Source organism: Urocampus carinirostris, chromosome 1 (genome assembly GCF_059441175.1).
Source record: "Urocampus carinirostris isolate Australia breed hairy pipefish chromosome 1, RoL_Ucar_1.0, whole genome shotgun sequence".
NCBI lineage: Eukaryota > Metazoa > Chordata > Actinopteri > Syngnathiformes > Syngnathidae > Urocampus > Urocampus carinirostris.
In genome coordinates this window covers 2,621,811-2,639,276 of record NC_142349.1, presented here as the reverse complement: position 1 = coordinate 2,639,276, position 17,466 = coordinate 2,621,811, and the positions used below count along the sequence as shown (strand labels likewise).

The 17,466-nt window shown below is 39.0% G+C and overlaps 1 protein-coding gene across 2 annotated transcripts in view; it reads left to right on the top strand.

Moving 5' to 3' along the window:
• septin12 (septin 12) overlaps positions 1–17,466 on the top strand; it is a 110,241-nt gene that overhangs the window by 51,994 nt on the left and 40,781 nt on the right. The window contains exon 1 of one of the 2 annotated variants that reach the window (XM_088337588.1): positions 8,847–8,908. The exons of the other annotated variant lie outside the window; for it this stretch is intronic. Within the exon in view, the coding sequence (XP_088193714.1) occupies positions 8,857–8,908 (52 nt within the window). The 5' untranslated portion in view covers positions 8,847–8,856. Of the gene's footprint in view, positions 1–8,846; positions 8,909–17,466 lie in introns of those variants that run through there. 2 annotated transcript variants of the gene reach the window in all.

Here is a 17,466-nt window from a genome sequence, read left to right as displayed (position 1 = left end):
TGGGAAACAGTGATAACAATTGAGTCAAAGAAAGAAAAGGTAGTGAAATACGAAAATATTTTACAAGTGTCTGCCTTTGAAGCAGTGCTTGAAGATACTGTAAATGTTTTAAAAATGTTACATTTCTAGCTCTTTTAACAGTATATTTATCTTTATCATCTACACAATTAAATGATTAGCGTTTATGTTTACGAATTTTTTTATATTTAGGGTTCGAACCTCTTTTAGTATGTGGCTATTTTAAAGCAGTTTTAGGGCGCATATGCATATACGGTAAGTCGTTTTGGTTTTGCTGATCAGTTTTTGTTCCATAATGTAAAGGTCCATTTTCTTTGGTCTTAGTTTGAAATGTTTGTATTTATTTTACATAACATGAGCCTCACCTACATCATTGTCTGGCATATTAATGAAACGGGAACCGCTAAAAACCTCTCAAAAAGCTGGAAAAAGGATAGAGAAAAATGATCATTCTGGTCACTTTGAGTCACCGTAGTTCGTATACTTCCGTATGCTTTTGGCACTCATTTCCGATTGTATGGCACAACACAGCGACATATTGTGGTCAAATGATATACACTATCAATTTAATTTAAAAAAAAAAATATATATATATATATATATATATATATATATATATATATATATATATATATATATATATATATATATATATATATATATATATATATATATATTTGTGTGTGTGTGTGTGTGTGTGTGTGTGTAGGCTTAGGTTTCTTTTCTTTCTGTGTTGTCCCTATTTGCCAGGCAGAATTGCTAGGTGTTGTCAAATTCTGGCTACCTATAATACACATTGTCCCTTTAACTTTCATTTTAAGGCAGGGGTCTCAAACTATCATCTTGGGGGCCGCAATTGGCCCACAGGCCGCAAATTTGATACTTATTTTGAAAAAAATAAAAAATAAAATAAAAGACATATTATGTGATTGCTTTAGACATTGCAATTATTGTGCTTAAGAGGTCGGATTGAAAAAACTAAACCAGTGTTTTTCAACTGGTGGGTCGAGACCCAAAAGTGGGTCGCGAACCCCTATTTTAGTCCCAGGCTTATTCCAGGAAGAAGAGTAAAAAAGAGGGTCAATTACACACCAAAACAGTACATGGTGATAATGCCCTGCTCGATCTCTTTTACCTGTTAAGTCAATCAGCGCGTTTGAGAGCGTCCACTTCTTATTTTATTGTGCTTTTTTGGGTTTTATTTCTTTTTTCTGCCCATTATAATTAGTCCCAAAAAGTTGGTGAAAACAGGAAGGAAAAGTGTAAAACAGCGACAACAATGATCGAAACAATTATGAAATACAAAAACGGTGTACAAGTTGTCTACCATTGAGGCGATGCTGGAAGGTATATTATATGGTTAAATTTTTTTATATTTTAATCTTTTTACTAGAATATTATTCTTATTAACTTCATAATTAAATAGTTATCAAAGCAGTTTTAATGGGTCGCTTATATGTGATTTAGAAAAAGGGTATCTATTTTACTATCTGCTTCAAACTGCACATTCTTTTCATTTAATACATTTGAGAAGCAGATTTTTATTTTCAGGGTCACAACGAGTCATTCGGGTGAAATGGTGGGTCCTGAAGTCGAAGAGGTGGAGAATCAGTGCTTCAAACCATAATTTCTTTTTTTTTTCTTTTTGTTTAACATGTTGGTTTTCCTCAAATTTGTGGAACCGAGCCTGTTAAAACATTTGCCTCTTAAACTAGCATATCAATTTAGCTGTCAATGAAATGTTTTACTTTATGAAACGTGAACATGTAACGGAGTATGATGTTGACAGACAAGATTCGAATATTGCAGAAAATATTTAATGAATAAATGGCCGTTGTCATTTAGATTTAGTGCCACATTACTCTTAGATAGCCTGGAGAGCGATGGGCATCACCAGGCTGTACTTACACAAGACACACCACAGGAAATTGAGCCCCTACGACCCTAGTGGTGAGGGATTCACCTTCTCACCCTACTCTTAAAACATGCCCCTTGTTTGCATGCTTGTGCACGTTGAGTGACCCTCACAAAATATTCTATTTGCGATCTCTGTCTTGCACAACAAGGTTGAATTAGCATGCTACACAATTTGTTTACAGGTTTTCTGATTTGCTATTATTTTTATGGACACTGTTACTAGGATTGGATAACTTCTGCTTATTATATTGTGGCGAAAGAGACACTCTTGTGGTGTAAAATTGTACTACAACATGTTCAACATGTTATATATATACAGTATATTGGGCTACTGCTTCCTCTATTATAATTATGACACTAATATTATTACTAGACCTAGCCAACCCTTTTTAATGCTACATATGATCTCGAAAGGATTTACAAAGATCAAGTCTAAAATTGTGAAGGATTTGCAATTGAAAATGGCAGCACCCTGCTGCTAGAGATAAGATGTCATACTTTTACTACCCACTTCAACCTGAATAAACAGTGCACAGTACCACTTAAAGATCAACAATGGACAATATAACAAATTATTTACATAAGGGACTTGCTGATCGGAAACCAAGTCATGATAAAGTTTAAAGGGTAAATAAACAAGACAGGGCCTCTGGGATTCCAGAATTACTTCAGAGTGTTTTTGAGTTGACGCGTAATTTTGTTTATGCGAACACAATTTCAGTATTGTACTGTTAATGACACAAGCTCAGTCATAAATATGGATTGTTGACTACATGTTGTTACAGACATATCACTACACGTTTAGACAGCAAAGGCTCCCATACTGTGTGGATTCAGCCTCTCAACTTGTGATGATTCACTGGCGAGACACAAACTCAGTATGAGTCATTATTTTATGTGCTCCATAATTCCAGGTGCACATGAGTGTTTCACAAGACCTCAATATCTGATTGAGCTATGGTTGTTACTTTTAGGATTGATTCAGTTTAATCAAGATTCAAGATTGTCTTTATTGTCATTTACATAAATGCTAATAAAATGTTTCTTTGTAATCCCGGTGGACAATGTTGATAAAAGAGGTTTACAACTAGAATACAATAAAAACAAAATCAAATATTCACTGTATTTTCCCGACCGTAAGGCGCATCGTGTCAAAAAGCGCATCTCTGTATTTAACACATACATACAGCGCACCTGTTGATTAGGCTCGGGTGTCCTCTGCAACCACGGCCCTACAACAACACTTACAAGCATACAAGTGTGCGTATTTAAAAAAATATAGGGAGCAAGACTGAGTGTTGTTTATTTAAGTATTGATTACAAAATAAAACACACAGATAAAAACTTGTCCCAGTTCGTTTTCAGGTTCCTCTAGTTCCCCATAAATCTTCAATTCTTTCACAGCTGCTCGGTTTCCATGTTGTTCCGGGTAGCATAGAAATCAACACACCATGGTGGACGAAAACAGAGAAAGCATTTAATATTTGAGGGGACAACTCTGTTCAGCCTCCATTAGCACAATAACTTTCAAATTTCTAGATAAGCTACGGCGTTAGAATCCGTGAGTTCTTCAGTAAACAATGGATACATAGATAGATAGATAGATAGATAGATAGATAGATAGATAGATAGATAGATAGATAGATAGATAGATAGATAGATAGATAGATAGATAGATAGATAGATAGATAGATAGATAGATAGATAGATAGATAGATAGATAGATAGATAGATAGATAGATAGATAGATAGATAGATAGATAGATAGATAGATAGATAGATAGATAGATAGATAGATAGATAGATAGATAGATAGATAGATAGATAGATAGATAGATAGATAGATAGATAGATAGATAGATAGATAGATAGATAGATAGATAGATAGATAGATAGATAGATAGATAGATAGATAGATAGATAGATAGATAGATAGATAGATAGATAGATAGATAGATAGATAGATAGATAGATAGATAGATAGATAGATAGATAGATAGATAGATAGATAGATAGATAGATAGATAGATAGATAGATAGATAGATAGATAGATAGATAGATAGATAGATAGATAGATAGATAGATAGATAGATAGATAGATAGATAGATAGATAGATAGATAGATAGATAGATAGATAGATAGATAGATAGATAGATAGATAGATAGATAGATAGATAGATAGATAGATAGATAGATAGATAGATAGATAGATAGATAGATAGATAGATAGATAGATAGATAGATAGATAGATAGATAGATAGATAGATAGATAGATAGATAGATAGATAGATAGATAGATAGATAGATAGATAGATAGATAGATAGATAGATAGATAGATAGATAGATAGATAGATAGATAGATAGATAGATAGATAGATAGATAGATAGATAGATAGATAGATAGATAGATAGATAGATAGATAGATAGATAGATAGATAGATAGATAGATAGATAGATAGATAGATAGATAGATAGATAGATAGATAGATAGATAGATAGATAGATAGATAGATAGATAGATAGATAGATAGATAGATAGATAGATAGATAGATAGATAGATAGATAGATAGATAGATAGATAGATAGATAGATAGATAGATAGATAGATAGATAGATAGATAGATAGATAGATAGATAGATAGATAGATAGATAGATAGATAGATAGATAGATAGATAGATAGATAGATAGATAGATAGATAGATAGATAGATAGATAGATAGATAGATAGATAGATAGATAGATAGATAGATAGATAGATAGATAGATAGATAGATAGATAGATAGATAGATAGATAGATAGATAGATAGATAGATAGATAGATAGATAGATAGATAGATAGATAGATAGATAGATAGATAGATAGATAGATAGATAGATAGATAGATAGATAGATAGATAGATAGATAGATAGATAGATAGATAGATAGATAGATAGATAGATAGATAGATAGATAGATAGATAGATAGATAGATAGATAGATAGATAGATAGATAGATAGATAGATAGATAGATAGATAGATAGATAGATAGATAGATAGATAGATAGATAGATACTTTATTCATCCCCGAAGGGCAATTCACATTCACATTGCATGTGACGTCACGTGTCCACTTTTGCACAGGCGGGACGTCGTCGCATTTACACTGGGGAAGCATACAATTCACCGGAGTTCGCATACAATTAGCAACTGTTGGAAATGTGAACAATCTCACAAAAACATCGGATTTCACCCAAAAATGTCTAAGGTATGACTCTTTCAAGGCCCGAATCTGTGACCTCCAAGTCTCGGGGCAGGCGCCAAACCCTACGGCCACCAAGGTGGTCCATGTCTACCGGTTTACATAACACAAAGTGCACCAAACAATAGGGTGTGCCGCACATTTCAGAGAAAATTTAAGACTCTAGGTGTGCCTTATGGTCGTTAAAAGACCAGGCACATATATTTAGTGTTGTAATATATGTACAACAAGGTGCAGCTGAATGTAAACAAAGTGTCTTGTGCTGAGGCTCACAGCCTATGGCTTATTGTTCTGCAGTTAAGGAGCTGATTTACTTGATGGCTCTGGGAAAAAAAAGCTGTTCCACAGTCTGTTTGTGGTAGCACAGAAGTTCCCGTACTGCTTTACTGATGGAAGCAGTTCCAACAGGTGGCTGGGATCCATGGAGATGGCTTTTGCTCTCCTCTTCACTTGGCTTGCTTGTATGGATTCCCAAGTACAGCAAGGGTCAGCTCACGATGTGTCATTCAGTCTTTACCACCTGTGCCAGTTGTTTCCTCTCCTGTGTCGTGCAGCTGTCATACAACCCGGTCACATTAATGCAGAAGATGTACTCAGTTGAAGAGCAAGCAAGGGGAGAGACCTGCCCGTTTGAGTTTCCTGAGGGAGATCTTTTGCTGAGCCTTATTCGCCAGGCAGTAAGTGTTAATAGACTAGGAGAGGTATGACGGTTTGTGGAGACCCAGGAGCTTAATGTTGACTACATGCTCCACCACTTCTCTATCCAGATGGAGCGGTGTGTGATCAGTCTTTCTGTACCTACTGAAATCCACAATGACATATCACGTCTTTTCAGTGTTCAGCACCAGTTGGGTCTCATGATTGCCAGTGATGCGACCCACCACCATTTTTGTTCGTAAATGTCACAGCTGTATTGGTGGGATGCATGGCAGCACAGTTGTGAGTAAACAGGGTAAAGAGGGCTGAGCTGAGCACATACCCCTGTGTGTTCCCAGATATGCACATGTTCTGAATGTTTAAGTGCGTTTGTTTTTTTGTTTTTTTGTTTTTTCTCTATGCTCTGCACCAAACATTTCTTGTATCCCGCAAATGTCAAGCATTTCAATACTACAATGTCTTTTGCATGTGTTTCCAAAACCATGTAGAAGACATTAGATGAGTTAAGGGAGTTTTTTTTTAATGATAAAATATGTAATATCCAGGTATCTGCATTTTCATAAAGATATCTGTTGTCTTCTTGGAAATACAAACCATGGGAAGTTCGTTGTAGTATCGCACAAGGAGCAGCATGGGAATGTGAGATGTCTGGGAAGAGTATAATGTGGGCGATTCTGGAATGCTGTCATCCCTCAAGTGTTCTGCAAACGAGACATCAGTGTCATGCAGGCAGTAAACCTTGAAAAAAATATGAAAAATCCTCCTGAGTAAGGTCACTTTCAAAGCAGCCAATGCAGCTTGTGAGTTGGAAAAACATTTACAATTTGTTTACAAAAAATGGACACTTAAATTGTGAGAAAATTATATGTGAGGCTTGATTTCACACAATCATTTTAAGAAAAATGCATTTGTATTCATAATTATACTTTTTCTTCAGTGTCAGCTGACAAAGGTGGTTATAAATCAATTTGACTGACAACTTTTCACACTCACATCTGTGTGGGAATATAAATGTGTTTATGTGTGTGGAGAGCCAAAAAATAGTCAAAGATAGAAGATGCAATGAAGGCAAGCCCTCCATGTGACATGGAGCATTTTACTCCATGAGGGCTGCAGGCTGATTGGGCGATGAACGCAAGTACGGAACCATGTGCTGTTGAAAAAGGTTCCGATACACATCAGCAAAGCTTGGTCTAGCATTTTTATTATTATTATTATTACTATTTTTGCTAATGAGAGGTTTGGTCACTGTAGTGTAGGCCTTCAGTTCAAATGCTCTCAAACAGCAAAACACTGTATGGTGAGACCATGTTCAGCAGTGAACTGGTTAGCAATTCCAGCTGCAGTGTGGAAATGATTTCCCATTGACATCCTCCACAGACCTTAACGATGCAAATGTAACAATATCAATTACAGTATTTTTATAATTTATGGTTTTGGTGTTATTTAGATGAAATAGACGTTCCAAACCACTCCAAGAAGCTTTTGGTTTTTGTATGCATTTAAAATCCAAAACAGGTCGGTGAAAGCCATGACACAAGAGGATGGTTAAACCTGTCCTTAGAGCAGAAAAGTTTGGGCAACCCTGTTATAAAGTGACTTACAGAATGTTAAATTTCAAAACTGCTTTCGGATTTTGTTTAAATGTCTTCCCTATCAGGTCAAGCAACTACTAGGTGATCATTTAGAAATCTCATTCATCAAGAGTTGACAATGCAGTCCTATTACTGAAACATGATCAGTGCAATACTGTACTGAGTATGAAGCGCAACAGGATTGAACTGAACTTGCAGAACTTAATACTCCTTGTGTATGTGGTTTCAACAATTTCAAAATACGAGATACATAGTTCCCGGAGCAGATGTCATTTGTTATTCAAAGCTTTTCGTGTTACTAAATTTCACAGAGATTCTGACGAGGTTTTACTATTTTATAATCAAGTAGTTTCAGAATATTTAACTCCTTAACGTTCCACCGCACGCCGTCATACCTGTGATAAACAGAGTCGTGTCTTCACGATGTCAACAGTCAATGAAATATGTCATTGTAAATATCATTGGAAAGCTTGAAGTCTTCAAAATATACTCATTACAGAAACATCACGAACACTCTGAAACAACCTTGCAGAAAACTATGAAGTCGTTATAACTCACCCAAAAGTCTTGTAATTATCCACTCGTGAACCGATTCTCCGCAAACATGGTCTGGTTATAATCACGATAGTCCAGTGAAACCATCCATGTCAAAAATTTACTCCAAAACACACGATAATGCCGACAGATTAAAAAAAGAAAAGCATTACGGATTCGTTTGACGATCATTGTTGTAATCCGCCTGTTAGGCTCAAGCTGTGCACAATTATGGATTGACTTCTACAAAGACAAATCAAACATTTACAACTCTTTCACAATGTCTAAAAATTGTAAAATAACTAATGCAAAGTTTTGAGGGCTGTGGACCGGTCCCCTCAAAATGGCCAGTTTTGGAAATGCTTAGACCTACAATTAGAAAAATGTAAATCCAATGTTTAGTTTTTAAAATTTTGATTTGACAAGGTACTAGCTTTCCAGCAAAAATGCCCACAGTACACTCAATTGCAGGCATTTATTTGCAAAAGAAAAAAAATCAGTTTAGAATAATAACCTTCTATTTCTGTGTGTTCCATCTCAGATTACTCGGTGTTAGTAGCACTTGCAGTAGTTATTTCATTTTGGGAAAGACCTCCAACATTTCAAAAGAGACCAAAACATATTCTCCAAATGGTTTAAGAACAGCATTCAATTTATTTTGGATATGTCTTGGATTGGGATTTTTACAGGAACAGCAAGGGGTTAATTGTATTTGGATGGCACGCTCTTAGTCAGAGAGACCATTTGATGTTCTAAAGTTTGAACAAAATTCAGAAAAGTTAAACCAGGAAACGGTTTTCCTTGCCACAATCCAGGAAATGCATCATTCTCTGACTGACACACACACAGATGCATCATGACACACCCCTCCTGACACACGCTGGTATGACATCCTGCCTTGTTGTGTCATTGCTGAACTGCCAGGTTTCCACACCAGGTAAAGAACAGTTCTCTTCTTAATGTTTTAAGGCTTTTTTAAATTGCTCAAATGGTTAATTACAAATTGTTCAAACCTCACATTGTTTATTTGCTGTTAATAGTGTCAATACAATTGTTCAAAACAAAAAACATTGTTAGGTTTTTGTTTTATTTCATTTTATTCCATTTCACAACGTTATCTTGTTTGGCACTTCAGACCTTTTAAGAAGTTAAAATATGAACAAATACGATTTACTATTGTGCTTTTTTAAATATTTTTGGTTGCAAATCTAAAAGTTTAGTTATAACGTTTATTGGTACTTGCCCAAGATTTCTTTATGTTTGAGGAAGTGGAAAAGAGCATAATGTACAATGTATCAGAAGAGGTCAAATGTGATGGCTAATGACAATACAGTAATACCTCGCTTAAATCTGGTTCACCTTTCACAGTTTTGCTGCGTCATTGATTTTCCTCATGTATCCTCTTCTGCATTCTGATTAGCTTAACAGTCCCTAAGAAAGAAGGTATTGGTAAAAAAACAGATAAATTTTTTACAGGTACAGTATGCAATACTTTATTTGTCAAGTGGATGCTTTAAAAGGGTTTATTTTTTTATTTTTAATAATATAATATTGTTTTTAATTGTCTAATAATTGTTAAAAAATCATGGTTTCTACTTTACGGATTTCTATCACGGGTTCTTTTTGGATCAAAAATCCGCAATAAACAGCGGTTTACTGTAGACTCCTTTATGATGACATACTGTATGTACATTATGTTTAACATATACTGAAGATTTTTTGTCACCTTGAGACTTATATAAGGGACACTCCAAAATATTAGATGTTGCTACATGAGTATAAGTTACAAATGAAAACACTTTGATTTATGTGACATCACATTTATGAAAATGTTTAATATAAATATGTAGCTATAGTAAATCAGTATTTAAATGACCTGAGTTGACCCTCATCATGCAGTAAAGTGACATGTTTTGCTGCCACAATCCTGCAACAGAGATGGCATGCTACATGCCACAGAGAGATTTTGAGATGGAAATTGTGTTATTGGTGTCAATTGGACTTTTTACCAGTGCCGGGCCATGCATTTCACACCTTCAGTTTGAATCAATCCAGCCCTCAATAAGTATTTTATGGTTATAAAACATTTATTGCAGATGCAACTGCAACACATATAAAAAGCATCAATAATAAATTAAATAAAAATATGGCCACATTTTACTCACCCCAAAAAACTTTTTATCGTTGCTCAAAATCCATCCTCCTTTTTCTCTCTCAAGAAGATTTCACTTATTCAGCCATACAGATTTTTCATGTGTTTTAGTACAATTGGGAAGTTCTTTTCTATTGCTATCAAAGCTAATACTGAAAGTTGAGCCTGTCCTTTCGTAATTCTGGCACAAGTTTTTATTCGATTTAGGGCTGCTGCCTGCTCGCCAGAAGCAGTGGACACAGGTTTTTTTTTGTGTGCATGTTTTTGTTGTGTTTACCGCCCCCCAGACAATCATAGTTTGTGACTCTCCAACTCAAAGTCTTCTTGGTTAAACCAACAGCTTTATCAAACACTAATGTTATGCTGCCAGGTCTTCAGAATTGTTTTTTAAAGCCTTTGGGTAGATTTTTATGCCTTGCAACAAGTATTGGCTGAAATGTGATTGAGTAAATGCTTAAATATGAACACACACATCTAGAAGCAGTGCAACCAATTGAAGGAAGCTGACAGACAATTTGGAATTGTATAATAAGTATTGATAGACAAATAACATCACATGATTCAGATATGTTTTAAGTCAGCAGGGAAAGCCTTACAGGCCCTGACGGCCAACTGGTAATTTTTATACATTTTACTTCTTGCTTATTTTTATAGTTCTCAGGTAACAATACCGAAACACGAATATCTACATCCTTCTTTTACGCGGATCGAGCTTCCAACGTCATCAATTGACAACAGTATCATGTAGTTGGTGGCAAGCTACACATTAGTCTGGTCCCTGCGACTTCTGATGATTAACATGAGTCACAAGTGTAGCTGTTTTCCACGAGTGGTCGCTCCCAAGACGTCCGCTTTACTGGTACTGTAATGGATTTGGCGTTTGTGACTAGCTATGTTCGACAGTGGTGGCTTGCGAGTTGTTAGCTTAGCCCTGTTCGGCTGCGGCTACATCGGCTCGCCACAGTTTTTTACGTTTTGGTCATAAAACCCAGTCTTCGACTCAGTTTTTGACGGCGAACATAGTCAACTCAAACTGCAGATTAATATACGATCGCAGGTTTTTGCTGGATATGCGATCATCCAGAAATCAAGTGCTCGTTGAATCTGGTGATGAGGAGGCACTGAGATCTGCGAGGGCCAACCTGAACCGTGCTATCAGACTAGCAAAGCGATCGCACAGTCAAAAAATCCAGGACCTTTTCCTCAGCACAACCAACACCAGGGATATGTGGAAAGGCATTCAGGCCATCACCAAATACAAGCCAACCACCGCTCCAGTGGGGGACACTAGCATGGACTTCCTGAATGACCTCAACAACTTTGGGAGGTCCGAGGCACAAAATGGCACCCCTGCAGGGAAAGCGGTTCCACATCAGGACGAGAGAGCACATCCTGGACTCAACTGACGTGAGGAAGACCCTGAGAAGGGTCAACACACGGAAGACTCCAGGCCCTGACAACTTTCCAGGGCGGGTCCTTAGGGAGTGCGCCGATCACCTGGCTTGTGTCCTAACAGACATTTTCAACACCTCGCTAGACCAAGCCACGGTACCATCATCTTTCAAGATTGCCACCATCATCCCAGTGCCAAAGAATCCCCAGATCTCATCATTGAAGGACTACCGGCCCGTTGCACTGACTCCCATCATGATGAAGTGCTTTGAGAAGCTGGTTAAAGAGCACATCACCTCCAGTCTCCCCTCCTCACTCGACCCCTTTCAGTTTGCCTACCGGACAAACCACTCCACCGGGGTTGCCACTTACATCTCCTCTGCTCAAGATGGCGGCGCGTTGTGCAGACGCAGTTCGTCTTTTCTTTTTCAGTGTCCCCTGATCCCTCATATTTTCCCTTCGACTCCCTTCATACAATAATATCCACTACATCCCGAGGGATATACAGAGAAGATCTGCCTGCCTGCCGACAACGACAACGATGGAGCAAAGGCTGAGCTAAGAAGGCGACCACACAGACCAGCGCTCCCAAGCATGTTCAACCAACGCCAGATCCATCGTCCACAATGAGTGAATTTGAGCTGCGGATCGCCACCTACAACATCCGGAATTGGAGGATTTTTTTTTTGTCATCACGGAGTCTTGGCTTTCCCGACGCCGCATTACATCACCGGCTCGAACGAGACGAAGACTCCGGTAAAAACAGGGGTTGGAGACTACGCGCTACAATAACAGCCGAACCATTGACACACACTGCTCACTCGATATGGAGTCTCTAGCAGTATCGTGCAGACCCTTCTATGTACCGGGAGAGTTAACTGTGGTCTTTGTGTTTGCTGTTTACTTTCCACCGCTAACCGTTTCACCGGATGCTAACGTTAGCATAGCGCTAAATCTCCTGCCCGCTGCTATCAATAAACAGCAGCTTACGCACCCCAACGGAGCTTTATCGTCAACTTTAATCGGGCATGTTTATGGACTGTACTCCCAAATCCATTCAATTGTGGACTGAGCAATTCGGAAAAACACTGGACTATGTGTAATGTAAGATCAAACATTCCGGTTGTATCCGGCAACTCTGTTTGACCCTCACCCGCCCTCATCAACCCCCTCAGGGATGACAACGACCTGGCCTACAGAGAGGAGGTGGAGCAGTTAGTGGGCTGGTGCAGAGTCAACAGCCTGGTCCTGAATGTTGACAAAACTAAAGAGATCATTATCGACTTCAGGAAAAATTATCCCAACCATGTCCCACTTCTCATCAACAACAAGGCTGTGGAGGTGGTCAGCAGCACCAAGTTCCTAGGGGTGCACATCACAGACAAACTCACCTGGTCCGTGAACACTGTATCACTGGTGAAGAGGGCACAGCAGCGCCTGTACTTCCTGCGGAGGATGAGGAGAGCCCACCTGCCCCCACCCACCCTTATCACATTCTACAGAGAGCATCCTGACCAGCTGTATCTCTGTGTGGTGTGGGGGCTGCAGCGCCTCCGACTGGGGTAGTGTGAGGAGGGTGATGAGGACTTCGGAGAAAATCATCGGGACTTCTCTCCCCTCCATTCAGGACATTGGTCAGAAGCGCTGCCTATCCCGAGCCAAGAACATCATTAGGGACCCCTCTCACCCCCATCATGGACTGTTCACTCTGCTAGCCTCTGGGAAGAGGTACTGCAGGGTGCGTTGCAGGACCACCAGTTTCTGCAACAGCTTTGTCCCCCTGGCCATTAGACTGTTAAATGGTTAATCACACACACAGTAAGCCTAAACAGCTGCTAATCTGTACATCTGTTTGTTTTTTTTGTTTTTTTTGCACTACTGGCAGTTCTCTTATACCTAGCCACTCCTTTGCACATCTGTTCTCCTCTGCACTATCATACTCCAGTGTTATTGTTATTGTTATTGTTATTGTATAGTGACTGGTTTACCTGACTGCCCATTTTGCACATCTGGTTAGCTGCTCCTCTTGCACTCTTTGTACTTCTGTATAATACTATACATAGCTATAATTATTTAGTATATTATTAGTACTTCAATACTCCAACTCAATACAACATTTTATTTATATCTGTACATTCAAGGAAACTGCGGGTCAGATGTATCGACATTTCGTTCTGTATACACGTGTACAAGAATGACAATAAAGTATATCTGAATCTGACTGTTTTGTCTATTGATGCCCATGTAACTTTCATTGCAGCCTGGTCTTCCCAAAAGGGGAATTACTTATGTGCGACCCCTTCTCGAGGTTTTTTAATTGTCCTCATGCTGGCAGTTTTTGAGTTGTTCTTAGCCCTCATTTAGGTTTTTCAATGTTGGTCCGAACGGCCCTTCGAGACTCACTGTGATTAAGGGCTGTACAAATAAATGTAACCTGTCTTGACAGATCCTGCGGATTGTCTTGGTGGTGCTTGGTTTAGCTTTTCACAGTTGGGTCTTGCAGAAGATTGTCGCTGAATCCTATGATTCAGACATCCCGTGTCACCTTCTAGTCTGTTCTTGCAAGCTTTTACTTGCAATTTGCTGGGATATGTTGCTTCCACATAGTCTAAATTGGAGGTAAGCTTGTGAATTATGCAAAGTGTGACTTCTTATGGTCACCGTAGTGGGGCTCCTTTAACCCTCCTTAGGTACATTTTCAGGCAACATGCCCCATGTTAGCAGGTCGGTGGTGACCTGTGTTTTAAATCAGCTGTAATATACACTAAAAACAATATTACATCATCTATATTTTCTTCATCTCTTGGTTACCATGCCAGGCTGCCTTATCCATGAAAATATTGGGGTTTTTTTCTATTTATGTTGTGGTAGTCTGGACCTTTTCTTTGCTTGTATACCCCACAATTTCGATTTTAATAAAATGCTAGAATTAACTTAAAATATTATACCAATAAATACAAGATTTTTGTTGCCTATTACTTCGGGGTATAACTACATTTCTGCGGAATGTATTGTATTTTGTTCATTTTAATATTATTAACTATAATAACATCTACAGCGTTGAGGTAGGTTTTGACTCACAAAGAATATACAGACGCTCCCCCACTTACGACCATTCGACTTACCAAAAACGGTAGATCCAAACATTTTTTTCTGGATGTCGAAAAATACCCGGACATTGCTGTAAGTTAGATTTTGTATTGTGTGCACCTTTTTCCGAGTAGAGGACAGTGCTGTAGTGCTTCTTTCCGCCGCTACCGGTGTGTGGTGGCGCTGTGAGAGGTCACCAAACATCCACCCTAAAGAAGAAATCCGCTTCCTCTTCCTAGTTCGTTTGTAAACATCTATACTGTATCCCCAGCGCGCTAATAACTTTGACATTTTTATTGTTTAATATCTCGTGAATCCATTCAATATGGTTGGTATAAATTGTAAAGAATGGTTGAATGGCTTTTTTTCGTCCACTTTTTACCACGGACGAAAAAGTCGCCGAACTCTTGAAGCCCATCTTCCAAAAGTAAGTTAAACTTCACTTTATAGACCATATTATTTTATTAAATGTTTATTTTTTTAGTACAAAACAATATAGGTTACTTATACAAGCTTTAAACATACTTAGATAAACCTTAAACGTACAAAATATAGCACTGAAGAAACTTACAAATTCAACTTACGAACGATCGTCTGGAACCTATTCGTTTGTAAGTGTCACAGACCAGAACGGACTCAGGACTCAATTGCATGTGTTTATCAGATTTTATTGGAAGAGAGTGAGATTTTAGGCTTGCTTGATTGCTGGATCCGAGGAATGGCGGAGAGCGGAATCGAGCAAAGCGGGGATGACACTTCCGTGTCGGAAGACCAGGGCTGGAGATCAGAGACGATGTCGAGTTCGTAATAGCGGTCGTAGGCAGGCGGCAGGCAGAACAGGCGTAGTCAGGTTCAGAAATGGGTTGAAAACGGGAATCAGGCAGAAAATAGGTTTAGCATGGCTGGAGTCGGACAAAAACGCTCACTGAGTGAAAACACAACAGCTCGCAAACGATCTGACAAAGTTTGAACAGAAGACAGGGGCTTAAGAAGGGTGTGGCCACCAATCAGGTTGTCCGGGCTGTTGGCGCCAATCAAGCTGCCACAGGTGTTCCAAATAGGGCAATCATCACAGTAAGTAGTGTGTTGTGTATGTAGTCGGGTTGCAGTCGGATTCAGAGACAGGCCCGGACGGTACAGTCATAGAGTGTTTTCTCCACTTCTCCTTCGGTAGTTCTCTAGCACAAGTCAAGGCTGCGCATAAGTATACAGTGACACCGCAGGAAGGGGAGTGTATTACACGACACCACATATTCCCTTTTTGTTAGCATAGGACACAACAGTAGCATTAATCTAAAATACGCAATAACTCTTCGGTAAGTATGAGCTTGTAGAAAACATACATTTCAATATTCATTACCAGATTAGAGGTAAATATTTATCAGAGGTAAGCAATAACGTAAGGAACTATACTGTCAATATCGGTAAGCAAAAGTGTGTAAACCTTGTAAACTTAAGCAGACTGTATGAAGATCACATCATAAACAAACATGACAATTTTTTAACAATGAACATTCATCATGTCTTTTTTTTTTTTTTTTTTTACATCATCACATCTTTTCTGTATTTTTTTTTTTTTTTTTTTTTTAAGTCACATAATCTTGAAGCCATGCAGGAGCATGTCGTATTCTCGGTGCACTAGGAGAGGGATGTGTTGAGGGCACAGTTTCAGTTTCGGGTGGCTCAGCAACTTGGTCGCTTGGCAGGAGGCTAGCATCATTATCAGGAGGCTGTGGCGCTGAAACAGCAGCACAGGTGGAAGAATGGGCAAGGTGGAAAGCATTCCACACCTTTCCATCAGACAGCAGATAAGTGGCTGGACCCTTTTGAGCTACCACTGTCAGTGGCTTGGTGAACCTTGAGTGTCCTTTCGCAATGATTCCAGGTTTGCGGATGCGAACCGCAGAGCCAATCTGGAAGCTGGGTGATTTTGCACCGCGACGTTTGTCGGTGTATCGTTTGTACTTCCGTTGTTTGTTTTGTATGTTTTGTAGCATGTTGCCTTTGTCAGCAGTGGGACGCATGGAGTGAAGACCTGTGATGTGAAGCTTTGTATTCAGTGGTCTACCATGCAACAGTTCAGCGGGGGATACTGAAGTCACGGCATGTGGTGTAGCTCTGTAAGTCTGTAAAAACTCAGTGAAGAAGGCTTTCAGTGGTTTACCTTCGATGTTGGCTGTTTGTAGACAGTCCTTGAAGACTCTGTTGAAACGCTCAATTTCACCGTTGGCTTGGGGGTAGTACACAGAGCTGCGACGGTGTGTGATGTTCCTGTCACTAAGGAATGCTTCAAACTCGGTCGACACGAACTGAGGGCCATTGTCAGTAACAATTTCCTGTGGATTACCTTCTCTGCTAAACACAATGGAAAGAAAAGTCATAACAGAGGCAGAAGTAACATTTGAGCAGAAGGCAATCTCAGGCCATCGGCTGTAATAGTCAATGAGGGTGATGGCGAAGCGGCAATCAGCAGGCGCAGAGTGAATAGGACCAACAATGTCCACAGCAACTTTTTCCCAGGCAGCAGTTGGGGTAGGCACAGGCTGTAATGGTGCAGTACGTGTGGTTGCGGTTTTATCATGCTGCAAGCAGGTGGTGCATGATTTGATGGCGAGCTCAACGTGAGAATCCATTCCAGGCCACCAGTACAAGTCTCTCAGTCTTTGTTTTGTGCGAACTATCCCTTGGTGTGAAGCATGAGCAAGTTGGATCATTTTTCCCTGTAGCTGTTGTGGTATCACAACACGATGAGTGCCACGCACAATGACACTGTTCTGCAAGGCAAGCTCATTTTGCACACGGAAGTATGGCACGATGAGGGGGTCAAGGCCTTTTGCAGTACGAGGCCATCCCTTCTGCAT